We start from the raw sequence: 20,960 nt of genomic DNA, 5'->3' as shown, positions 1-20,960 counted from the left end.
TATGCCGACCATATGGTTCGTGATTTGGCCTTCATGGTTGGTGAGCGGGTATTGCTTTGGGTATCGCCTATAAAGGGCGTGATGAGATTTGGGAAGAAGGGCAAGCTTAGCCCTAGGTTCATTGGCCCGTTTAAAATTCTTGATAGAGTGGAAGAGGTGGGTTACAAACTAGCATTGCCGCCGAGCTTATCAGCCGTACATCCAGTGTTTTATGTGTCCATGCTTCGGAAGTATCACATCGATACATCCCACGTGTTAGATTTCAGCACTGTCCAGTTGGACAATGACTTGTCCTATGAGGAGGAGCCGGTAGCTATTCTAGACCTTCAGGTTCGTTAGTTGAGATCGGAGAGTTTTCCTTCTGTTCGTATTCAGTGGAGAGGTCAGCCTACTGAGGCATTGATCTGGGAGTCCGAGTTCGATATGTGGAGTCGTTATCCCTACCGTTTCCCCGACTCAAGTACCTCTTTCTTATGTCCGTTCGAGGATGAACGGTTGTTTTAGAGGTGGAGAATGTGATGACCCAAAAGGTAATCACTTGTTTTAGAAATAAATTCTGTATTTCGAGGTTTTTAAAACCTCTTTCAGTATTACCTCGATTTGCGTGCACAGTACGGGCGCGTAGTTGGAAAGCCATTATGTGAAAATCTATGGAAAATGATGAATTTTGCCTTTAAAATAAATTTAAGTTGACTTCGGTCAATATTTTGGGTAAACGGACTCGGACTCGTGATTTGACGGTCTCGGAGGTCCGTAGGAAAATATGGTACTTGGGCGTATATCTGGAATCGAATTCCGAGGTCCCAAGCCCGAGAAATGAATTTTTAAAGAAAATTATTTTTTGGAATATTTATGAGTTTTTGGAAATGAAATGTGTTTAAAATTTGATGGTATCGGGTCTGTATTCTGGTTTTGGAACCTGGTACAAGTCTTATATGTGGTTTATGTGGAGTCTATGAAATTTGGTAAGAAACGGACTTGAAATGATATGAATTGGACCGTATTTGAGAAAATTGGAAAAATTTGATGTTCTAAAGTGATTTCATGATTTTGATGCTAAATTCATAGTTGTTGATGTCATTTTGGTGATTTGAATGCACGATCAAGTCCGTATGATGTTTTTAGATTGGTGTGCATATTTGGTTTGGAGTCCCGAGGGCTCGGGTGAGTTTCGGATAGGCGTCAGAGTGTTTTTGGACTTAGAAATCTGGTATTTCTGCTGTTGTTGGTGTCTGAGTTTTTACTCTATGCGAACACGTGGTAACCCAGGTGAACGCACAACACACATTGGGAGGGGGGCAGGTTTGCACTATGTGATTGCATAGAACCAGGTACGAACGCAGAGCCTTAGGAGTTCACTCTACGCGAACGCACCCGGGCTATTGCGAACGCATAGAATAGGAGATGGGTCGGGGGCTGGGTAGTTTTAACTCTATGCGAACGCATCCCTTGTGATGCGAACGCGAAGGGCAGGGGAGGGGAAACCTATGCGATCGCATAGGCTTTGTCGCGATCGCATAACCTATTTTTGCCCAGTCATTTAAAACAGTAACAAAAACGGAAATAACCCATTTTCTCACATCTCCTTCCCCAAAATCAGAACCTAGGTAATTTTTGAAGTGTAAAATCAACACCAAATCATAGGTATGTGTTCCTCAATCCATCTATTTCATTTTTCATTTCTAGGCCTAAATCATGTTCTTAAGGGTAGAAAATTAGGGATTTGGGTAGAGTTAAGGCTTTTTGAATAATTAGAATTTAGACCTTGTTTTGGGGTCGGATTTCGAAACTAAATACATATTCGGGCTCGTGGGTGAATGGGTGATCGAGTTTTGGTCCGAACCTTGTATTTTGACCAAGCGGGCCCGGAGTCAATTTTTGACTTTTTGGGGAAAAATGATAGAAAACCTATAATTAAGCTTTGGGTATGAGTTCTTTAGCATTTATTGATGTTGTTAAATCAATTTGGACTAGATACGAGTTATTTAGAGGCGAATTCTAAAGAAAAAGCGGTGTTTGAGGCTTGAGTTGGCCGGGGAAGTTCGAGGTAAGTGTTTAGTCTAACATTAGTTTGAAGAATTAGGAGTTGTGTCCTATTTGCTATGTGTTATTTGTTGAGTACGGCGTATAGGCATGGTGACAACTATCTGTACGTTGGTGTCAAGCATGCCCGTGAGTCTTAATTGAAATCGTTGTGTTCTTAATAATTACTACGAATGCCTGTTGTGTGGCTATAAAAACTTCTTAATAAGGGTAAATGGGTAAAATGGAAGGGTTTAAATGTGAATTATTTCCAAATTTAGAAATGTGTCATTTATTTTGGAACATACTAAAAAGGAAAGCATATCACTTAATATGAAACGGGGGAGTACTACGAATGCCTAATTTGTTGAATCACTGTATTGGGCAAGGATTATGATTATTTCCGTGGAAATTTGCTTATGGTTGAGTACTGGTGCTAGTTGAGATTTCTTTTGTGAAGTTAAATGTTAGAACAAGTTTGGTTATAGTTAATTCCCTCGCCAGGACGTATTTACTTATTCTGTCGATTTTTCTTGCCGGGATAGTGTTGTTTCCTTATTGTTCTCTTGCCGAGACTCCTTTTATTATTGGTGTTGAATTGTATATTTGGATCGGGTTGCATGTCGTAAAAATATTATATTTGGATCGGGTTGCATGCCGTAACAACATTATAATTGGATCGGGTTGCACGCCGCAACAATGATAATGATATGAATTGGGTTACACGTCGCAACAGTATTTTTATGATTTGGATCGGGTTGCGCGCCTCAACAATAAATGATAAAAGTGGTTATTGATTGGTTACAGTTTTCTTATTCTTTCTGCCGCAAATTCTAGATTGTTCCTTATGCTTTTTCTTCTGAGTTACTGTTGGTAAATGATATCCCCCGCAGCATGCCCCCTCCCATCCTTAATTGTATATTTATGTTTTATTTTCCGTTATATATGATATAACTACACAGGTTTATTTGGTAGTCTGGTCCTAGCCTCGTTACTACTTTGCTGGGGTTAGGTTAGGCACTTACCAGCGCATGGGGTCGATTCTGCTGATACTACACTATGTACTGTGTGCAGATTCTGGAGCAGCAGCATTCAGACCTTATCTTGGGTGGCTGCCTTCAGTCCAGTTGGAGATTCCGAGGTAGTCCGCAGGCCCTGGCGTCTCCCTCTATCCCTTCATCTTGTTTCATATACTTATTTCGGAAATAGTGTATTAGCTATTTTTCAGACCTTGTTTGTAGTAATTCTAGACTGTTTGTGAAGCTGACACTAGTTCTGGGTAGATTTTGCTTAAGATGTTGTATTGAATATTATTCAAATGTTTTATCGTTTCTCCCGCTTGTTTAAATTCCACTATTTATAAGTCGTTGTTTCATAATTGTTAAAGGATTAAAATGGAAAAAGAAGTAATTTGCATAAACGGTTGGCTTGCCTAGCTTTCATTAGTAGGTGTCATCACGACTCCCGAGGGTGGAAAATCCGGGTCGTGACACATATAGATCTCTCCATTCATATATTCAGGTACCTGAATCTCTACGGAGATTTTATGAAGTGTTATGTCATGTGATCTTCTAGATCACTTGCCTCTTTTATTATGATCATTTTTATCATTTGCTCATCTTCTTTATCAAGAAGTTTATTTTAAATTGATTTGTCTATATGCTTAAGTGTACCATAGAATTTGTCCTTCTAGGACTTAATAAGAACATTTGCAATGAGAATATAGTTACTTTCTTTGGGTCAGCAAATGCGTCTGGCATGCTTTGCAATATATTGCAAATGAATGCTCTTTTTATGAACTTCAAGTTTATATTATCGTATTCGAGGATCTAAATATACAAATGATAATTCATTCCACGTAACTCTTTCCCAACTGTTTATCTTGTCTCCCCCTCATGTTAGAAAAACTAATTTTCTTCCTCAACTTTGAGAACTCATCTTTGTGCGTTATGGTGTTAATCAAAATATACACCACACATCAATAATAATAAGTTGGAACTATTTGGTTCCTGACCCTGAACCACTTGTGAGGGGAGAATATAATATACTTCCGTATATAACCTATATCAAACTGATATAGATAACTTTGTTCTCTTAAGCAATAATTTAACTATTAAGTGGAGACACTCAATAAATTATTTTGCTATAACAATTGTGATGTAAACCAACTTATCAAGATGAACTATCTTGAATAGAAAATCAGAAAATTATGCTCTAAATTAAATTCTTGAGCAAGTTACCTCGCAAACATCAGGTTGTGGGTTAATAATAATCGCACATGTAACCATCTCATAGATGCATCTTATGTGGTATATATGGAAGGTGAATGGGCTCATATTCACCTTTGATATTTTCAGTATACATGGGGTTCAATCCCAATTTTAGTTGGACATTAATCAATGAGAACAAGCAATGTAAGAGAATTCGTAAAGAACTTTCTAGTTCTTTAATATTTACCCATGTAAATTCTCTATTATTTTTGCACATTATACTTAAATTAACATGGCTAAATCAATTATGCCAACTGAATAAATTATCATTATTGATAAACTTCAGATTTAGACCATGACATGTGCAATTATCAATAAACTCCAAGTTTATTATGATATGGGTTTTTATATCAATAAACATCCACTTTATTGTGGTATTCTTTTATTTGTGTAGTACAAACTGGAGAATATAACGGGTAACTTTTCACATACATATTACCCCGCTATAAGTTGTAGTAATAGAAGATATTAAATCTTTGCTTTATGTATAGTCTCAATATAACCAACCACTTTCGCGAATTTTAGAAACTAACTAAGTTTCTTTGAGACTTACTACAACACAATACCTTATTGGTAATCAATTGTGTTTCTCCAAAATAGTATAATTGGCTCTTGTAGAGTTCTCAATTAATTTTGTACTACCACATATTCATCAACATCCATATGGTAAATATCTCTTTTAAAGAGAAAGTTATATCATTATGGTTATGGTCAAAATTATATGCAAGATATGTTTCTTGCGTTAATGTTATTCTTTAATAATCACATTACCAAAATATTTTGGTGTGCAACAGGTACGTGACCAATGACCATTCATGCCATAATAATGACATTATTTTCTTATATTATCTCAAATCTCCTTCTAGAGGTGAGTGTGGTATATTCACTACCACTAGCACACATATTCTTTCAAGAATGAATATGTATTCATAAATAAGATGTTGTCACATTTACATCATGAATGGATCATAATCATCTATATGTGCTTTATAAAATTTCATGTCAAATCAATGACAAATATTACTTTCATAAAGTGAAGGACTATTTTGAGAATCCGTATTATTCTCATTATTACAATGATGACGATTATAATTTCGTCTATTGCTACGTCCACATCCATTGATACCTTTAAGATAATAATTTTGTCTTCTTTAAGACTTATCACATATTGCTATCACATTCTCTTAAGGGAATGCGAATGAAGCAAATTCAATGGGACGCATTTTCGCTTCTTGTGCTCACGATCATACATGACTTTGATCATGGCTAGACATAGAAATTTTACCACTTCGAGTGGTTATAATTTTTTGCTAACTCTATTAGAGTTATAATCAAAATTTATTTTCTTTTCTTGTATTTAAAATCAAATTATAGAATTTCAAGAATTTAAAAGAGAAAAATAAAGTAAAATACTTACCTTAAGTCCAAAATTTAATCACGAAAAAAGTTCATGGAACAATTGACAATCGTTATGCTCAATCCCAAAGCTTCTATTCAATTGGTTAGAGTCTCGTACTGATAACATGTTATAAAATAATAAATCATATTGCTCAATCCCAAAGCTTCTACTCAATTGGTTAGAGTTTCGTGCTGATAACGTGTTATAAAACAATAAAACAAGAAGAAGAGTATTGTAGAGAAAAGTAGGGAGAGAGAAATTCTTATTGATTTTTGGAATTATTTACAATAAAATAGGATCTCTCTATTTGTAGGAAAAAAATGACTTAGCCAGCAACTAAAATTCATGTGTCTAAACCATAAATAAAATTCTATTTATACGATGAAATTTGTATTTTAACTTCTTTTGTTCGTTTGTATAGTTAAAACCCTAAAACTCATTCTTTTCTCTCAACGAATTGAAACCCACTCCAGCCGTTAATCCTTTTCACATACGCGGGGGAAAAAAAACAAAGCATTTCAGAAGCTGATGGCCGGAAAAACAGGGTCTACGCCGGCGACATATTCGCCGTCTCCGGCGACGCGGAAGAAGAAGAGAACTCCCATTGGTGATGCTGATTGGGTTCGCCCCGATAATCGTAGCTTCTACCAGTGCCGTCCTGCTTGTACTCCTCTTTCTCTCTCTCTCTTTCACACACATGCACTCTTATCTCTGTGATTTTTTTTTCGCTGGTATCCTTTTCTGGATGATCTGTTAGTGGGATGTTAAATGAGTTTAAGTTTTAGAGGAAATATCTGATGACGAAATATGCACTTTCTATGTGTAACATGTATTTTCTACATTATGAATTATATTTCATAGAGCATTCAAGGGTGTGGACTAGTGGTCAATAGAGTGGGAGGAGAACCATGACTCAAGTTCAAACCCCTCTCGATGCCAAAAAAAGCACCGGGTGATTTCTTTCTCATCTGCCTACGGCTTGGTGTGTAGAGTTGCTCGGTACCTGTGATGTTGGGTGGTAGCAGATACCCGGTGGAATAGTCGAGATACATTTTAGATGGCCTGGACACCACCGTCAAAAAGAAAATACTCCATGGTTATAGGGAGAGCTTTGCTGGTTTTTTTGGGGGGGTTTGTTGTGGGGTGGGGTGGGTGGGGTGGGTGGGGTGGGGGGGGGGGTAATTGGACAGATGTGTAGGTGTAAAATCATAGGAAGAGGAGTGATGAGTAAGGCTGTCCATACCAGTCTAAGTGCATTGGTGCTAATTCTGGTATTTTGACACGATCACAATCTTCTGCTCTATTTTAAGTTATTGCTTGCATTTTGTCCATTTGTGTTTGGGCTGGATTACACACATCTCAGCTAGTTCACTCCATAGTCTGTCCAGCCTACAAACATAGGTTTCCAATGTAATCCAGCCCATCAAGCTTCGAGCAGACGGGCTCAACCAAGTGTTATCAAACTTGTGATCTCTTGGTTGTTACTCCTCCTACGAGCTATCCACTTTCGACACATTTTCTTGTATTATATGTTCTTGTTAGTTTTTTTGCATGAAATGCTGTGATGAACACTTCGTTAGTTGGCATTTTGAAAAGGTGTTATGTATTAATGCTTTCAATGCTCTCTGAGCTAACTCTCTTGTTTTGCACTGCCTGCCATTTCTATGGACTCTAAGTTCTTTCTCATATCCATTTTCATTTGCATATTCCATCCTATTTCTACTCCTTTTCCTGAGTTTTTGTATCACGACATGATCGATTTTTAGGCCACTCATTAGATGCAATTTTGATCTAACTTTGCAGATCTGAGGACTGGTGCTGTGAGTACAGCTGCAGGATCAGCATATGCAGAGTTTGGAAACACCAAGGTCATCGTATCTGTGTGAGTGTGTGATCTATCTACAGTGTTTTTTTTAAAACTTGAGAGCAGGTGAAAGAATCAATCTCTGGTGGAAATTCTGCAGGAGATGTGCTTTTTATTGTTTTCCTCACTTTTGTAGCAAATACCTTTATTCTGTCCCTAGTTGGGTAGAACAACTTAAGGGAAAATGAGAAAAGATGAAACATTCTATCTTCTCTCTTACCAGTGAAGGGCCAACAAAGACTTGGTATAGAAGCACAATTTGGAGAAATTGTAATTTTGTATTATCCTTTTTCCCTCTTTATTTGCTTCCCGCCTATTATTTCGTAGCACCTAATTTCGTTACTGCCTCCAACCTTCCACTCTCTCTTCATTGTTTGTCACCTTTTTCCCTTTATTTCTCATCCCCTTTTCTGTTCAAAGTTTTCATTGCTTTGTAGATATATATATATATATATATATATATATATATATATATATCAGATTGTGCGTGCAGTACCTGTGGTGTATTTTCGGATCTGTTTTGCATTTTCTAAATAAAGTTCCACCGTGCATTGATCAGCAAATTGACCTCTAGACTGGTTTTCAAGGTGTGAATGCTAGATCATGTATATCGCACCAAAAAGCCAAGAACCAAAGACATTTAGATTTTAGCATCTGTATGGAAAAACTTTCCCTTCAAAACACCTGGAGTTTCTTTCAGCCCACAAAACCCAACAGATACGACTTGGGACAGTAATCCACAGACTTCATGCTGATTTTGTGATGCCACAACTATCCCAAACAGTCAACAGGTCTTTCACAGTGAAAGGCGTGTCAAAAAACAAGTTGAAATTTTTTAAAAACAAATTCTATAATTGCCTTGCACTGTACAGTGTAAAAAGAGATAACTGCTGAACTCTTCCTCCTTGTTGCACAAGTAGCATCTACTGCAAATGTTTATTCCCCTTCTTTGTTAATTGCCTTAAGTCAAACAAGCATCATGAGCTAGCAGCCACATAAAGCGGACTACCTTTTGAGGAATTTTAGTTTTCCATAACATCTTCCAAGGCCAATTAAGAGTACTATCCAGCCCCTTGTTTAAGTCACTGTAGTAAGCCTACTGAAAAAACACTATTTTGTTGCCTCAACCAGATTAGTTGGTCAGGTTCATCTAAGTCATCTTGTCCAGATCTTGTAGCAAGACAGCCAATCTTGGAACTTCCCAAGCAAGGCAGTCTTCTTAAGTTAACACGTCAGTTGTTTCAATTCCAACATTGGGATACAAGGTATTCTATATTAGTGGAAAAACTGTAAAGATCATTATATGCCGATCTAAGTGGAGTATGGCCAATACCTCTGTCCTGTCAGAATCTTGTCCTATCATCTACACTTTAATTCTCATTTTAGTTTCAAGCAAAGCCTGCAAAGGCCATAAGCTGAAACTGTGCTGCCAAAGGCCCAAGCCATGTGCAGGAGTTGTCCTGGATTGTAAAATGACTATCTATTGTAGAACTGTTGGCCATAATTTTCCTGGATTATAGAACTACTATCTATTGTAGAACTGTCCGCCATAAATGATAAAACTACTAAACCACTGACAGTGTTAGTATTTATGAGGTGTAGGAATGTATGAATGCCAATGATGAGGGTAGCTTCAACTAAATAGAAGTTGAGAAAACAAATACTTGCATATAAAACTACAATAAAATATGCATATTTATGGTTGTTATCAGATAGACATACAAATACAACTGAAGACACTCTATCACATGTCTTATCTTGGTTTTACGAGCCATATGCACATGACCAACCAAGTTTTCTTCTATCCTTTGATAGAATATTCATATAACGTCTTTAAATCCTTTTGAGGAAATTTGAATTGTTACCATTCAGAGAGATGTATAACATACATGAGTTGGATAATGTAGAGTGGTGGATCTAACAACAAATTGCTTGAACTAGCCTTTGGAGGAACTAAGGATGACGATCTTTGGCAGCTTGATACAAAAGTTTGAGAGAAGATTGAAGGGATGGAAAGAGCTACATCTTTCAGGAGAGAATTACTGTGATATAATCAACAATGTCAACCATTCCTATTCTTTTGCTGTCCACATTCCCTATCCCCACTTAAATTAGCAAAAAGAAAGTTGTTCATTGGTCGGCAGTGAGACTCAAATATAAGACCTTTATCTGCTCTATTACCTTGTTGGATTGTGTATATCACCTCATTTACAAGTTAAACTGTTAAAAATGGGCATTCAATTTTTATTCTGTGTCACAAGTTAAAGTCCCAGCATGTATAGATGGTTAGACTTCTGGCTGGCTGATGCACACTTGTATTTGTAAGAATAAAACTGCTGATTTATCCCCCCCTCCGCCCCCCCCCCCCCCCCAAAAAAAAAAAAAAAATCCTGCTTTTCGTGTATGTATAGTCAGCGGAAGCTCACAGTGTAGACTTTTATCTTCCAGTATGGAGGGAGAGAAAAAGAACTAAACATAAATGTGACAGTTTGCTATCAACATTAGTCAACAATTTGCTGTTAATGTTGTCCTATTGTATGGCAATTCATCCAGGAAGGGTGTTATTTGCATTGCTGTATATGTTTTACCAATTTTGTTAGGTGGAAAATGTCTAACCATCTAATTGTCTTCTTTTAGGTTTGGGCCAAGGGAAAGTAAGAAGGCAATGATGTATAGTGATACAGGACGCTTAAATTGTAACATTAGTTACACAACTTTTGCCACCCCTGATCATGGACAGGTATATCAAGGATGGAACAGAGTTCCCCTTTTATCATTCCATCTCCTTGTCATTGATGCTCTGTGATTAACTTCCATGTCTCTAACTGAAGTTTCACTTATGTTAGGGATCAGACAACAAGGAGCTTTCCTCAATGCTACATAAAGCTTTAGAGGGTGCTATAATTCTGGAATCCTTCCCAAAGACTACTGTGGATGTTTTTGCTTTGGTATTGGAATCTGGTGGAAGTAAGTTTTGAATCCTAGCTTTATCTTTACATTTGTGGTTTATTCGCAATCCTCTATAGTACAGGTATTGACTTGAAACTGGGAGAAGATTATTCTTGGATATCTCAAGAAATGAAAAAAAGGACCTTGTATGATAAAAGATTAGAGGAAGGAGCACGGAAAATTGTTAACTCTGTTTTTGTCATGCATCAAAGAAGTACTTGTAGGGTTGCAAAGGGGTATAACTTCTATCCTAATCAACTAGTTTGTTTCAGAATCAGTACTTCTTTCTTACTGAAGAATGGGTACCTTTTTCAGGATTAGTACCTTTTCTTAGGCCAAGAGGTTAGAGCAAGATCCTGAATTTTACCGGTCTTATGATATGTGTCAATATTTAGGGTAGATAAAAGAATTAAGTTAGTTGGATTAGATTGTTATCTCAGTTTGCTATACTGTATATTTTGCCTTCTGGTAAGTATACTTGTATTTGGCTTCCAATTTTGTGCATTTTCCATAAATAGGCTATTGGTATTAGATTGGGGTTGTGAGATTACTTCTGAGTACTGATGACTTTTGAACTAACTCAATAAATGCTTTGCCATTACAAACTCTTTGTTTTGCTTGCAGGTGATCTCCCTGTGGTCATATCATGTGCTAGTCTAGCTTTAGCAGATGCGGGAATTTTGCTGCATGACTTGGTTGCCTCAGTTTCTGTGGTATGCATCAGACTATTGCTCGTTAATTCTTTATTATCTGAGTTTACTTAGGAGGAATAGAAGCCCAGACGGTTGCTGTTGTTTTCATTTAATTGCAGTAGAAACTCCACTTCTGATATGATAAAAAAATACATTTCCTCGCCTTAAGCTACAAGCTCATCCTTACTTGGTATGCTCCCAAAAAGATTTTGATATCCTTTGAAATATGTATTTGTGCAGCCTTAGGAAACTTGTTGTTGAGGAATAGTTGAAAGTGTAAAAGTTTTGGTGTATGCCATATCGTGTCTAGTGTTCGCTATATTCCAAATTGAATGGTAGGTTTCTTTTGGCGCCATTCCTAATTCATGTCCAACATTTTTTTTTTTTGAGGAAGGTAACATTGTATTATATATCAGCTCAAAGACTGTTAGGGTAGCCATATTTTTACAGAATCCAAAAATGCAAAAGTATGTTCATCATCTTACACGTAGGGGTGTTTATGGATCGGTTTGGTTCAGTTTTAACCAAAACCAAGATCAAACCAATCATATCCATTTGGTTGGTTCAGTTTTTGCTATTTCGTTTTTTTTCTCCAGTTTTTGTCATATAAAATATAAACTCAATCTCTCTTTGCTATAGAATTCTGACAAGTCAATTATGTTTAGTAAGAATTGAACAAATTTATAAACATATGATCTATTAAAACATCTTCATTGGAGAAACGTTTTCGTATCACATCATAGTTATTTTTTTAATCTAACAATTGTCTTTTATTTATATATTCTTAAGAGCTTAAAATTTTAATAATTAAACTCAAAGATCAGTATGAACCCTAAATAATGATATGCTCTCATTTAATTTTAAAAATTACAATAAAACACTATCTCAAAATCGAGAAAGACATAAGAGTTTAATAGATCTTGACTAGTGAATATTGAAAAATAAAGAGATTGAAGCATTTCAACCCACTTGATAAAAGAAGGATCATACACATTGGAATCAAGCATTATTTAAAGTAAATAAAATTGCTGCTCTATAATAGTTCTATTAACTGGGCGAGATAGCTTAGCGGTGAAGGGTGTACAGAATGTCTCATTGAACTAGAGTTCGAGTCTTGCTGCATGCGTTTTTGCCTTCCTTGAGCCGAGAGTCTTTGGAAGCATCTTCTCTACCCCCACAAGAGTAGGGGTAAGGTCTGCGTATACACTACCCTCCCCATACCCCACTATGTAGGATTGCATTGGGTATGTTGGTGTTTGTAGTTGTTGATCTCATGAGTAGATCACAAATATTTCTTAAAGAAAACCCTATATAAAGTTCTTATAATATATATGAAATAGATATATTTATACGTCGGTTTGGTTCTGGTTTTCCTTGCTCAATAACGAACCAAACGAAACCAATTATGTTCGGTTTTTTAATCGATTTGGTTTTTTTCCATTTGATTCGGTTTGGCCAAGCCAATTATCATTCCAAAAAGACACTCTTCTGCCGTTGCCAATGTTGAATCCAATTTTTGTAACAAAACTGGGCCACTGTGATCTGACAGTTCTCCAAGTGCTTACCCCATAAGAAGATTTCACTGTACTACACCAGTGACCCTCTTGACCATATTTGTTATTGATTACTTGGCTCCATAAAGCTTATTCTTCAACATTGTATCTCCATAACCATTTCATTAATAGACTCTTATTATGTATCCTTGTGTTCCTGATGTCAAGACCTCCTTCTTGTCCAATTCCTAATGGAATACTTTATCCCCTAATTTGTAAGTCAAATTTTTAATGGGTCGTACTTCACAGTTCCCAGTATCTGTATAAAAAAGATCTATCAACGTACATTTGGGGCTCACTCGTCTTAAGATAGTCATGTTAGTAAAATATTTAAAGGCGGTGTTTTTCTTCTAAGAATTCAGTAAGGTTGAGCTATGCCTTTCAATTTGAAGAGGGGGGGGGGGGGATTACGCAGCGACTACCATCTTCTGGGGAAGTGAAGAAAGTGTACGAACCCTGTAACATTCAGTCTGTATTTAGCAATTGATCTCTTGCTTTGAATCCATTATATTTTTGCTTCGTTTTTTAACCGGGGGGGGGGGAGGGGAGGAGGAGGTACTGATTGGGATCAACTTGAAAACACTGGTTATGATTATGTATGCTGTGTGGACTGTGGTTATTCCTTATGAACAACACGACAATAGGAGTAGAAAATTACGCGAGTATAATTCTCCACCTGAAGTATTGATGAATGTTGCCGAGATTATACAAAATTTCTCACATCTGGTTTTTTCATGGTAAAGCCTGGATTTGATAACTCTTTCTGATGTGTTTGCTTTTAACTGGACCTGAGCATATAGAGGAGATTGGCAGTGCATTCAAAGAAAGCATGAGAAATAATCAGTTACCTGCCCAATTACTCTGTTTTGAGCTCTTCTGGTCCTGGAACCTTCTACTGATATGGTGACAGGTTGAGGCTGATGACTAGTGTTGTGCTTCCATAACACCTTCATCAGTTGAAATTGAGCATGTAGTTGTGTTATAAGCTCCATATGCATTTTTCATCTGTCCAAGTGTGTTTTCCCTCAAATGTAATCCATTGCAGTTAGGGGTGGTAAACCGAATTGCCAGGAGAGCATGATCCAAACACACTTGTTTTTGAATCGATTCCTGCTTTTTTTAGTAGTTAGTTGAATGGAGTAAATGCGCACTAAAACAATGTCTAGGCAACTGCCACACTATGGCGATTGAAGAACTTCAGTTATATAATCATCTTTGGGCTGACAGCTCAAAAATGCATCCTCTGAAGTGTCTGCAAAATTTCATTATCTATACAAGAGTTTCCTATTTTAAAGTGTGAAGAGAATGAATGAGATGGAAGAACTTGTGAGTCAAGATTTGGATAAAGATGAACACGGCTTTTTAAAGTAGTGTAGTACCAGCAACTGGGAGAGTGAATGCACCTTCTAAGAAATGCCGTAGCAGTTGCACTTCCAGAATATGAGTCAACTTAGATCCAGCTGTTAGCTTTTCCTGTATCCCATTGGAAATGCACTCTTAACTCCTGTCTTTGCCTTGTGACCATAAGTCGGCAATAATGGCAATGATTTCATGTTGTTCTTAGTCGAAGTTTACCTATAAGTATAAGTAAGTATATTTGTATAGGAATTTGGTAATAAGTGTTTGTCAGCTAATCATCATCGAGACTAGAAGAAACATTGTTATCGGCAGGTCAAGCTAGTTTTAAAGTACTTGAAGAATTGGTTATTGAAGCCTGAATTAGACTCGGTTATGGTTCACTAATGGAATGAAGGTTTAGAAGCCTTTATGGATGTGTACTCTTAAGGCATAATATCATGCCATCTTTATTACAAATAGCATGGCAACTTTCAAATGATGGGACATGTAATCATATGATACCATAGGCTTTTCCAGATTCTCAAATATTCAGGGTCTCCACTGAATTTTCAGACATCTAATTCACTTCTTTTTCTGGTATTCTAGTCTTGTCTTGGAAAGAACCTCGTCATTGATCCCATTTCTGAGGAAGAAAGCTACCAAGATGGAAGCTTAATGATTACTTGTATGCCTTCACGTAATGAGGTCACTCAACTGTCTATAACTGGAGAATGGTCAACACCAAAGACTAATGAGGTATGCTATTTGCTGGGCAGTTTCATCTAGATTACTAAATTACGTCCTGCTTCATCTCTCGTTTTGTTTTATATTTTCATATACAGACCAGAGATTGCACTTCACATTTGTCTCTTAGCTATCTGTTCTCCTTCTTAACTGTAAATTTCCCAGCGAGCTACTTAAATTATTTTCAAAAGGTTCACCGATATGATCCTGACACATTTTTGGAGCTAGGCATGACTATTATTTTGATCTTTTAAATGCAGGCAATGGAGCTATGCCTTGGTGCTTGTTCCAAACTGTGTGAGGTTATGCGATCATGTTTGAAAGATGCTGTTACTGATTCAAAAGAATAGACCATGGTACGTGTGTAGGTCAAAATTACAGAATTAGATATTAGTTTGCTCCTACCAGGCCGGTAAATTTGCAATTCCAGATTAAAGTTTTCCACACTGCCTGATTTTTCCCTGTGAAATTTGTCAATCAAAGGTTTTGGTTTGCTAATTAGGTTCTCGGTTAGAATGCTTGATGATAATGAAGCATTTTTAGATATATTGGCACTAATATTAAAATGAAGCATTTGTTTAAATATTCAGTCAAGGTCTAGTATAGCAGTAGAAATACTTGTTGAAAAACAAAGCAGATGCCACACTAACTGCCACAGTATCGCCATAAATACCAAACGGATGGTTATTGTTGTTACAGTCACATTGCCTTGTAATATTGATGGAATTGAACAGGCATTTCTTTGTGGATCCTTTACTCTCTGGCGGTCAAAATATCCATAATCACAGACGGCTTCTCAAGACTGCACACATATCTCCAGCACGCTTCTTGCCTCTCAATTGATAGAAGATACCAGCAAGCTCCCAGTACCTTCATTTGCGAAAAGCAAAATGGCTGCTTATATGTTTAATTTTTTATGGAGGGAGGATTTCAGTTTCATAAACAAACCAATTTTCATAAGACATGAATGATTGTGACGCCTATGATGCGAGGACAGCTGGTGAGGGCGGATTAAGGTGAATGACTGGTAGACTTATAGGCTGGGAAGTTTTTGAAAATGGGGTTGTTTATAATACCATAGGCAAATCCCATGTTGGAAAGGGAAGAGAAAGTGAAATGCTATATAAGACAAAGCACAATTTCACATGGTGTGCATGCTTTCGGCTTGATGTGGCATAGCCAAAAATTTGTGAGGTTTGTTGGCCAAAACAGACAATATGTACCATGGTCTTGGACTGTGAGAAAGATATAAACTCATTTGTGTACTGCAATAGGGAAATGAACTTCATATGTACTAGAAAATATCTAGTGCAGTACAGCATTATTTTAGCATGAGATGAATCATCTACCGAACAGAAAGCTCTGAATTCACTTACATGGCTTGCTAACATGTAGAGCATCAGGTTGTAAGCAGCTCCAGCCCATGCTTTTCTGTCACAACACCATTTGATGATTTGGGATGACAATGGAAATATGAGATAAAGTCTAGGGAGGTAGTAAAAAATGACACTGAATCGTCCCTTCAATTAGGGATAACAGCCCGAATTAATGCCTGGAAACGTGACAAAGCAATAGATTACTTTCAAACAAGTTCGATTTCATTCTACTAAGGGTAATAGCAAGTACACATGTTTCTAGTGATATCAATCAAGGAACCGTTTCTCAAGTATCTTAGTGCTACCTTTGAAGCATCTATAACAAGCTGTCCTCTCCCAAATACTCGAGAAGATTGAGCAACATAAGCAGTTCTAAATTGAAAAAAAATCTGAATCATGTACTTCACCTTAATCACATTATCTCCATTAGTTGTTGCGTACTTTGTTGCTTCAAGATCATGTTGAAATCTGAAGTTATGTCAAAACGGATATTTAGTAAAATAACTTAAGACCATGTCATATATAGTTTGATCAATTTGCTGGTACGAAATGAACATAATAGCTAGAAAATGAAAAATACATGTTTTTGGTGAACGATGGAAAATATTTTTAGGAACAACATTTTCTACCAAAAGAGGAAAAATGACTTCCTTCACTTTTTGTACGGAATTCACTTTTCGTCACAATTATCTCAATTCTGTACTTCATATGTGTTTTAACCAATATTAGACATTATTTTTAATCATTAATACTTAAAAATTTCATCAAAACATTTTTCAAAAAATTATTTTGCATTCTCCAATCGCTCACCAGAAAATATTTTCTTCCATCATGTCAAACACATGGATATTAAGTTTCATACGAAATAAAATGATGAAAGAACTCAAAGGAGTCTGACCTGAATTACCATAAGCCAGGACACTGATTAAAAAAATAATCTCATGTAGGCTTCAGATACTATAGTTTATCATCTGTAGAACATAGAAAAAGATAAGTCTGTCACGATCACGAAATAATCACTTGAAAATGACTTGTAATGAATTGTAAGCCACCAAGAAAAAAAGAGAGAACTAGCTTGTTTTCTTTCGGCAGAAATCATGTGGAAAAAAAAGAAGTAAAATACATATAGCAGTTAAAGTAATAACGACTCCATAATATATATTTTAGACGAAAATTTCAGGTCAAACATGTGACAGGTTGGCACCCGGTGCCGTACTGGCCCGAACAAACCATTCTGTAACTCGTGATAGTTCGACATAAACTAGAACATACATAGACTAACTTGGCTAAACCCATTCTTTCTGTAAATTATCATGGGCCAACATGGCCACAACTCGTTATACTCAAGACATATCTATATGTACGAGCTGAGGAGGCCACTATGAGTATTTACACCGAACAACCCAGAAGGAAATATAAACGAAAGCCGAACCGGCCTGGTAAAGTAGGAATACCATAGCCATGCCCTTATAGATATGGTACATGCGTATATAATGTCATTACTCGTTTACATATATACCTACAATGCATGAAGAACCTTTTAGGATCATTAGGACATCTTTCGGAATGACTTAATAGTCGTTCATCCTCCAATTATGTTATGAATATTAATATTTTTATCGTATGCCTCAATAGGGACTTAGGAATATATTTAGATATGCTTTGAATTACATTTTATAAAAATGAATAACATAGACATCCTTAACTACTAAAAGTAGAACCATTTATGGAATAACATTACGGTTACTTTTTGTCACTTGGATCATGCCAAAAGAACGAAGGATTAACCTTAAGATACCTTTGTTGATTACAACTCAATATATACTATCGGTAGTACCTCAATCAACATCAAGGTATTAGAACTATGGTTAATACCATTGAAGAACTCAAAAAAAAAATTCTAAGCTAGTAGCTCTCTTACGGAAAATTGGGCAGCACTTTCCTTATTTTCTTACTTCCCCGATTCAAAACCGCACCAAAAAACAATATCAACAACCAGCCTATCCATTCAGCCCCTCAACAATGTAAGTACAATTCCACATTTCAAACAATAGTACAACGAGCGACAAGCTCGATTTATGATTAAACAACTAAAGTTTAAGACCCCTTCTTTCTTATAGCATTTATTAACAATACTAACCACAACGTATTCAATTATCCCTACTGATTTTTAGCTATAATACTATTTTAAAATGACTCCATAAGAGTCTCAGAAGTTCATCAACTCAAAACTGATTTTTCAGATTACTAAAACATGTTTTCGACTTGTTTTTTTCTTTCAATTCGAGCAACACAACCAACAATACATAATTAAGCCTCTTCTCATGTAAACCACCCATGAATTCAACTTAAAAATAAGTTCGTAATACCCTAGCAAAGATGCAATAACAACAAAAACATGCAAATCTGTAAGGCCCCGTAAATTTTTTTAAAAATCCGAAATCTCGTAGTGCCAAGTTAAGAATATGTGTTCGGACTTTTTGGATTGATCTGTGCATTAAAAGTTAAGAAAAAATAATTCTCAGAAGAGCGCGTTTCTGCGGCCGCATAATAGCAATGCGGGTCGCATAGCTGCCGCAGAGTGAGACAGAATGTTGGCTAATTTTGAGGACAACTATACGGCCAATTATGCGATCGCATAATCGATATGCGGGCCGCATAGTCGTCGCACAACCTCCTTGGGATTTTTGCGAAGGGCAGTTCTGCGGTGCATTATGCGACCGCAGAACTGATATGCGGATGAGTCTGGGTTCCTATTTTCTAAATTTTAAAACCCGACCCCATCCTGTTAAAAATACCCTATTAGACCCTCTTGCGCCATTTTCTACTACATTTATAGCTTGTTTGGCCAAGCTGGAGAAATCAGCTTATTTTGAGAAGTGCTTTTTTCAAAAGTGTTTTTTTTCAAAAGTACTTTTGGAGAGAAACAATTTGTGTTTGGCTAATCAGTCTGAAAAGAACTTTTGAGAAATAATTTGTGTTTGGCCAAACTTTTTAGAAAGTGCTTTTAAGTGTCAAATTACGAATAAGGACATGAATAGATTTACTTAATAATTAATATTATAAGTAAATAAATAATCTCAAAATTTTGTTATTACATGCAATAATTAAAAAAAACATTTTATTTAAGTAAAATATGAAAATAAAATTAAAAAGTACTTAATTCTTTTAATATAAGTTAAATATATTAAAATTCCTTCAACAAATATAAAAGCATTCACCCCTGAAGTCACTATATATTAGAAAAGTTTTCCTAAAAATAAGAAGAAATATTTATAAATTAATATCCTAAGTATTAGGTTTAAGGGTTATTTTGGTATATACTATATTTTGTTAAGGGTATTTTAGGTAAGAAGAAAAGCCAAAACTGCTTATGCTTTTGGAAAGAAGCTACTTTTTCTGCTTCTCCGAAACTGCTTCTGCTTCATCCCAAAAGCACTTTTTCCCCCAAATAAGCTTGGCCAAACACCTCAAGTTAGGAAAAAAAAGTGCTTTTGGAAAGAAAAAAAAAGCACTTTTGGCCTCTTGAGAAGCTTGGCCAAACAGGCTATTAGAGTGAGAGAAAAAGTTCTAGAGGGAGAAAGCGATTCTCACCAAGTCACTATTCAATCATTGCCCAAATATTTGGAGATTATCAAGTAAAGTTACTAAGCTTTCATCCTAAGAGGTAAGAACTTGTGCCCTAACCTTTGATTTCGAAATTCCTATTAAAATAAGTAATTAACAAGTGGGTTCATGGGTATAAGGGTTGATTATCTTGCATGCATGTACGATAAAAGGGTATGGGGAGATGTGAACTAAAAATGTAACAAATGGGGTGTAGGATGATAGAATCTCTCACAAAAAGGTCTTAAAATCATAATACACACTTAGTGCTTGATAATGTGCTCAAATGAGCTAGAATCTTGATTATCTCTCTAATTCTTCGTTCAACTTGTAATTCTCATAAAATAGATCGAAGTTGGTAAGAGTTCCAGAATTATTGTAAGAATTTAAGGAAAGCTCTATTGAGGTATGTATGGTTAAAACCCCCTTTTCTTAGAAATTGAGCTCCATCGGTGTCCATGCAAATGTTGTAAGCCCGAAATTTAATTGATGTAGTACTTGTTATTTCAAATGAATTGGTGTTGCAAGAATATATGTGAAAGGTGTGTCTCAATGTGTTCAATATGCTATTCTTGGTAAATTGAGGATGTGGGAAGAATGTGAACTATGTGCTAAAATGCCTAAATTTCAAGTCAAGTTTAAACTGTGGTTATAATGCCAAACTATGTGAAATCATATCTATGCTTACAACCTGAATTGCTCTCGTATGTACCCATTATATTAAATTGTAAGGTTAATGTTGAAAGTGAAAATGATGTGAAATGTGGCCTAGTGCTAAGTATGATGTGATAACTGTGGCCCCAAGTTCCGATGAACTGATATATGTGGAAAAAAAATTTGAAGTGAAATGATTGATGGAAAAGGGAAACGTCTTGGTAAGACGGCTTAGCCGATCGGGCGCCATGCTGCACACATGGTGGTATTATGATGATATTGAAATCGGAAAGTGAGAATGAAATTGTGATTGAGGTATAAGTCTCAAATGAGGCAGCTTAGCCGATCGGGTCGTGATCGGACTCCGCGCAAGAAATTGGTGGTATTGTGGATGATGATGCAACAGTTTTAAATATCCCAACCTAAACCTATGGAAATTATGTGAAAGCTATGTGATCCCTTTTATTTGATGATGTGGTGATTGTTTAAAGCT

At 36.3% G+C, this 20,960-nt stretch overlaps 1 protein-coding gene and 1 long non-coding RNA gene across 2 annotated transcripts; one reads left to right on the top strand and one right to left on the bottom strand.

The window, feature by feature from the left end:
- The first annotated feature begins 6,093 nt into the window (after positions 1 to 6,093).
- On the top strand, positions 6,094 to 16,219 carry LOC104249709 (exosome complex component RRP41-like). The gene is made up of 8 exons (XM_009806181.2): positions 6,094 to 6,355; positions 7,495 to 7,573; positions 10,193 to 10,295; positions 10,402 to 10,522; positions 11,129 to 11,217; positions 14,694 to 14,843; positions 15,092 to 15,187; positions 15,566 to 16,219. Exons 1-7 carry the CDS (start codon positions 6,220 to 6,222, stop codon positions 15,179 to 15,181), a joined length of 768 nt encoding a protein of 255 aa, XP_009804483.1. The 5' UTR covers positions 6,094 to 6,219; the 3' UTR covers positions 15,182 to 15,187; positions 15,566 to 16,219.
- LOC104249708 (uncharacterized) lies at positions 15,612 to 17,182 on the bottom strand. Its single transcript, XR_011405574.1, has 4 exons — positions 17,106 to 17,182; positions 16,615 to 16,675; positions 16,208 to 16,262; positions 15,612 to 15,701 (listed from the first exon to the last, which is right to left on the bottom strand). It is a non-coding gene; the product is annotated as an uncharacterized lncRNA (long non-coding RNA).
- Between the last annotated feature and the right edge of the window lie 3,778 nt (positions 17,183 to 20,960).

Source organism: Nicotiana sylvestris, chromosome 2 (genome assembly GCF_000393655.2).
Source record: "Nicotiana sylvestris chromosome 2, ASM39365v2, whole genome shotgun sequence".
NCBI classification, from domain to species: domain Eukaryota; kingdom Viridiplantae; phylum Streptophyta; class Magnoliopsida; order Solanales; family Solanaceae; genus Nicotiana; species Nicotiana sylvestris.
The sequence above is the reverse complement of the archived record's forward strand: the minus strand, read 5'-3'. Positions and strand labels throughout refer to the sequence as shown.

Excerpts from the sequence above, each read along its gene's own strand:
- LOC104249709 (XM_009806181.2), top strand. The coding sequence starts at position 6,220 with ATGGCCGGAAAAACAGGGTCTACGCCGGCGACATATTCGCCGTCTCCG. Across the intron at positions 7,574-10,192 it reads ACCAAGGTCATCGTATCTGT|GTTTGGGCCAAGGGAAAGTA; the intron begins GTGAGTGTGTGA and ends GTCTTCTTTTAG. Across the intron at positions 10,296-10,401 it reads CCACCCCTGATCATGGACAG|GGATCAGACAACAAGGAGCT; the intron begins GTATATCAAGGA and ends CACTTATGTTAG.